The sequence below is a fragment of the Ornithorhynchus anatinus genome, chromosome 10 (assembly GCF_004115215.2).
Source record: "Ornithorhynchus anatinus isolate Pmale09 chromosome 10, mOrnAna1.pri.v4, whole genome shotgun sequence".
In the NCBI taxonomy this organism is placed as follows: Eukaryota; Metazoa; Chordata; class Mammalia; order Monotremata; family Ornithorhynchidae; genus Ornithorhynchus; species Ornithorhynchus anatinus.
This window is the reverse complement of record NC_041737.1, coordinates 53,814,031-53,818,763: the sequence shown is the minus strand read 5'-3', so window position 1 is coordinate 53,818,763 and position 4,733 is coordinate 53,814,031. Positions and strand designations below refer to the sequence as shown.

The following is a 4,733-nucleotide window of genomic DNA, read 5'->3' as shown; positions in this document are numbered from 1 at the left end:
AGAGAAGTTAAGTGACTTGCCCAAGGTCACACAAAACCCAAGTGGCGGAGCCGGGATTAGAACCCACATTCTCTGACTCCCAAGCCTGTGCTCTTTCCACTAAGCCATACTGCTTCCCGGGGAAGGGGAAGGGCATGGAGGGTCATTCCAGAGGGTGGGCAGGTGGGGTTCTTCCTGCGTGTGCCCCCTTTCCTTACCCCAGCTCCATTCGATGGAGCACAAGAGTGGAGGACGATGATTAGAAAGCCTGGAACTTCTAACTTTCCATGAATTACACCCAGCCAGTGTGTGGGGCGATGGGGTGAGGGGCAGTGGGGGTTAAGACCGGGGGATGGGACAAGGGTCGATCTTTTGGCACATTTCCTCCATTTCTCGATTAATTCCAGTCCTTCTCTAATTAAACTGTTGCTGGCTAATGTCGTCCTTGCAAATATAATAATGTTGGTATTTGTTGGTATTTGTTAAGCGCCTACTATGTGCAGAGCACTGTTCTAAGCGCTGGGGGAGATACAGAGTAATCAGGTTGTCCCCCATGAGGCTCACAGTCTTCATCCCCAATTTACAGATGAGGGAACTGAGGCCCAGAGAAGTGAAGTGACTTGCCCACAGTCACACAGCTGACAAGTGGCAGATCCGGGATTCGAACCCATGACCTCTGGCTCCCAAGCCCGGGCTCTTGCCACTGAGCCACGCTGCTTCTCTTAAAACACACCCTGGGATCCTTAATACTCCTAGGAGTGGTAGCATTTCAGTTTATTTGAAACTGGCCTCTCTAGGATAGGGACTTCTGAATTTTCAACCTTGTTAACGGCTCTTGAGTACGTTCACACGAGTTCTCAGGGGAGTGTCGGGTGGAGGAGGTAACCACCAGTGTATAAAAGACACAACCCAACGACCCAAATCAGCTAGAGCTGTAGACTTCATCCTTGAGGAGCTGGAATCCAAAAGAGGAGGCCCAGAGCTGCCACAGGAAGGACAGACTGGGAATTCGCAAGTTACTATCTTCATGTCTCATTTTAAGGAGCGGGAGGTGGGGGTGGCTGTACCTGAGGTCATGATGATATCCAAGCGAGGTGAGACTAATGGGGGATGCACTTGTTTATTTTGCTAGGCGGGATGTAAAATTGTATGGAGTGCGTGGGAAGGTTTTTGGGGGGATCCTTTGGGGGATGGGAAGGATATTCCTGAAGCAGAACATCTCTTTGGACTCTTTCAAGAACTGAGTGCAGTGCTCCGCATTCAATCAGCACTGAGTGCTGACTGTGAGAAGAAAACTGTACTAAGTGCTAGGGAGACACAGACATTCCCTGCCCACAAGTAGCCCAGAGTCTAGAAGACTACGTAGAGTAAGTGCTCAATAAATACCACTGATAAATCTCTTATGTCTGCTGTTGCCCTGAGTATCTAGTCTGCTCCTGGTCAGAGACTAATGTATTTTGTCGGAATGCTTCTAACCTTTCTTTTGGGGGCAGAAAGGGCAAATCTGGTTGGAGTCCAGTGGCCTAGTTCACAGAGCCTGGGGCTGGGAGTCAGATGGACCTGGGTCCTAATCTCACCTCCACCACTTGTTTGGTTAACTTGGGCAAGTCATTTCATTTCTGTGCCTCGGTTTCCTCACCTGTAAAATGCGATCGAGGCTGTGAGCCCTACACGGGACAGGGACGTTGTCCAACTCGATTCGTTCGTATCCACCCCCGGCGCTTAGTACAGTGCCGGACACATAATAAGTGCCTGGGACTTATTAATAAGTCAGAGGACGCAGCTTCAAAATCTGGCTTCACCCCTTGTCTACAGGGTGACCTTAAGCAAGACACTTAAACTTCTCTGTGCCTCAGTTGCCTCTTCTGTAAAATGGGGATTAAGACTGTGAGCCCCATACGGGAAACCTGATTACCGTGTATCTACCCCAGCACTTAGAACAGAAGATAGAACAGTGCTTGGCACATAGTAAGGGCTTAACAAATACCAGCATTATTATTATTATTATTGTTATTATCATTAACAAAAGTCATTATTATTACTCTGCACATAGTAGACAATCAAAATGATTCCCTAACTGTTCTCTCCTCTGTCCTCTCCTCTTCTCCCCACCAGCACCTTTTTGTCCCCAGGGTTTGGATCTCCAGGAACTGGAGGAAGAAGAGCAGGGAAGAGTGGAGGTGACGTTCAAGGATGTGGCCATCTTTCTGACCCAGCAAGAATGGGAGAGCCTGGCAGATGCTCAGAGGGAGCTCTATACGACCGTCATGTTGGAGAACTACGGACACCTACAGTCACTGGGTAAGGACACGGAGAGCCTTGCGGGTCAAGGGTACTCCCCTCCAGGCCGGAAGCTCGTTGTAGACGAGATTCCAGTTTATCAGTGTGATAGGGAATGATGAGATCCCACTCACCAACACTAGGCTCTCAGGACATAGCGGGTGGGAGGAGAAAGGGAGGAGGATACCTGTGCCTGTCATAAATCTCCACTCATTCCTCTTCACTGTTCCCAGGAGCTGGGTTTCCGAAGCCTCATTGTATCCGCCAGCTGGAGAAGGGGAAAGATCCGTGGATTCCCGAACCTCCGTCTCACCACAGATGGATTTTCCCCAAAGAAGCCTGGAAAGGTAAGCCCGAATGTCTCTGCCCTAAGCCTCTAATATAGAGAAGAGCAGTGTGGGCATGGAAATCATAAGGACCTGGATACTAACTCTGGCTTCACTATTTGTCTGTTTTCATGAACAACATACTGACCCACTGCTTTTCTTCCTTACCCAGAAGCAATCAGAGAAGAGCAAATGCCCAGCACAGCATTTGCAGAGTCCCGTGGAGATGTTTCCCCCCATCCTCGAAGGGGAAGATCCCTGGCTAATCTGTGGAGATCCAAGAGGAAACGAGACCTGCCAGTAGAGAGGAGGGGGTGCCAACTTGAAAGAAAACTGCAGCCAACCACCCAAGCCGTATCCCCATTTTCCAAACAGAGAGGTAACCGCATTGCCCATCGGTCCTCTTGTCCCGGCGTAAAATGTCACCGATGTAATATGTGTGGAAGAAGCTTCCGGAGCCTGGGGTGTCTCAGAATTCACCAGAAGGAACGCCATCGAGAGAAGATGTATTCCTGTGCTGAATGCGAGAAAAGCTTCAGGTGGAGAAAATGCCTTACTAACCACGAGCAGATCCACACGAGAGAGGAGCCCTATAAGTGTGAAGTGTGTTTCAGGAACTGCAGACACAAGGCAAATCTCATTGCCCACATGAGGGTCCACACTGGAGAGAGACCCTTTCGATGTCCAGAATGCCAGAAGAATTTCAAGAGCCAAGGAAATCTGAAAGCCCATCAGCTAGTGCACACGGGAGAGAAGCCCTTTGAATGTCTCGAGTGTGGGAAGGCCTTCAGAAATCGAGAAACTTTCATCACGCACATGAGGTTGCACACTGGAGAGGAGCCCTATAAGTGTGGGGTGTGTGCCAGGGGCTTCAGACGGAAGGGATACCTCTCTGCCCACTCGAGGGTCCACTCTGGAGATAGACCCTTCCAATGTCCGGAGTGCCAGAGGAGCTTCAAGACGAAAGGAAATCTCAACACGCATAAGCAAGTGCACACGGGAGAGAAGCCCTTTGAATGTCTCGAGTGTGGGAAGGCTTTCCGCCAGAAGGGCAATCTGATGAAACACGAGAGGATTCACAGAGGCATCAAACTCTTTATATGTCTCCAGTGTGAGAGAAGCTTCAGAGAGAAAGACAGCCTTGTTGCCCACATGAGAGTCCACACTGGCGAAAGACCCTATCAGTGCTCGGAGTGCCCCAAGAACTTCAAGAGCAAAGGAAATCTTCGGGTGCATCTGCGAGTGCACACAGGAGAGAAGCCCTATGAATGTCTCGAATGTGGGAAGGCCTTCAGCCAGAAGAGCAGTCTGACGCTGCATGAGAGGATTCACAAAGGCATCAAACCCTATGTGTGTCCCCATTGTGAAAAAGCCTTCAGAGTCAAATACCAATTAGTGGTCCACATAAGAATTCACACAAGGGAGAAGCCCTATGAATGCCCTGACTGCAGAAAAGCCTTCAGTCAGATGGGAATTCTCAGGGTCCATCAGAGGATTCACACAGGAGAAAAACCCTACCAGTGTCCCAACTGTGAAAAAAGCTTCCGGAGCCTAGGAAATCTCACTGGGCACCAGCGTCTGCATACTGGAGAGAGACCATACAGTTGCCAGCAGCGTGGGAAAGATTTCAGCCAGTCAGGGACTCTGACTACCCACAAGAGAACCCACAAAACTAGGCACTGTTCTTGAGCCTAAAGGAAGACTGCTGCTGTGAGCAGTCTGGATATTCTATCTCTGCAGCCTGACTTTGTGAACTGACTTCCTTGTGTACCCACATATTCGCCTTATTGTAAGGGAAGTTGTTTGTATAATGACCAAAGTTCCCGGTGGCTTGTTCTCTGTCAATAAAACGACCCGTTTTTTTAGAGGTGTTTGTGATTTTCAGCTAGATTTTCACTAGATTTTCAGCACAGTTCTAAGTACTCAGGGTGAAGTGAGTTGGATATGTGGGTTGGATATAGTCGCTGTCTCACATGGGGCTCACGGTCTGAGTAGGAAGGAGAATTGAATAGCCATGTTACAGTTTGGAAATCTGAGGCACAGAATGACTTGCCGAAGTTGCCACAGAAACTTTATCCACTGGGCCTCGCTGCTTCCCAATTCTTATTAATTCAGGGTTGATTTCTCCATCTCCCTTTCAGCCCCCAA

The 4,733-nt window shown here is 49.2% G+C and overlaps 1 protein-coding gene across 1 annotated transcript; it reads left to right on the top strand.

The window, feature by feature from the left end:
- The first annotated feature begins 3,020 nt into the window (after positions 1–3,020).
- On the top strand, positions 3,021–4,274 carry LOC100079258 (gastrula zinc finger protein XlCGF52.1-like). The gene has a single exon (XM_029072903.1). The coding sequence runs from the start codon at positions 3,021–3,023 to the stop codon at positions 4,272–4,274; it is 1,254 nt and encodes a 417-aa protein (XP_028928736.1).
- Positions 4,275–4,733: the final 459 nt, after the last annotated feature.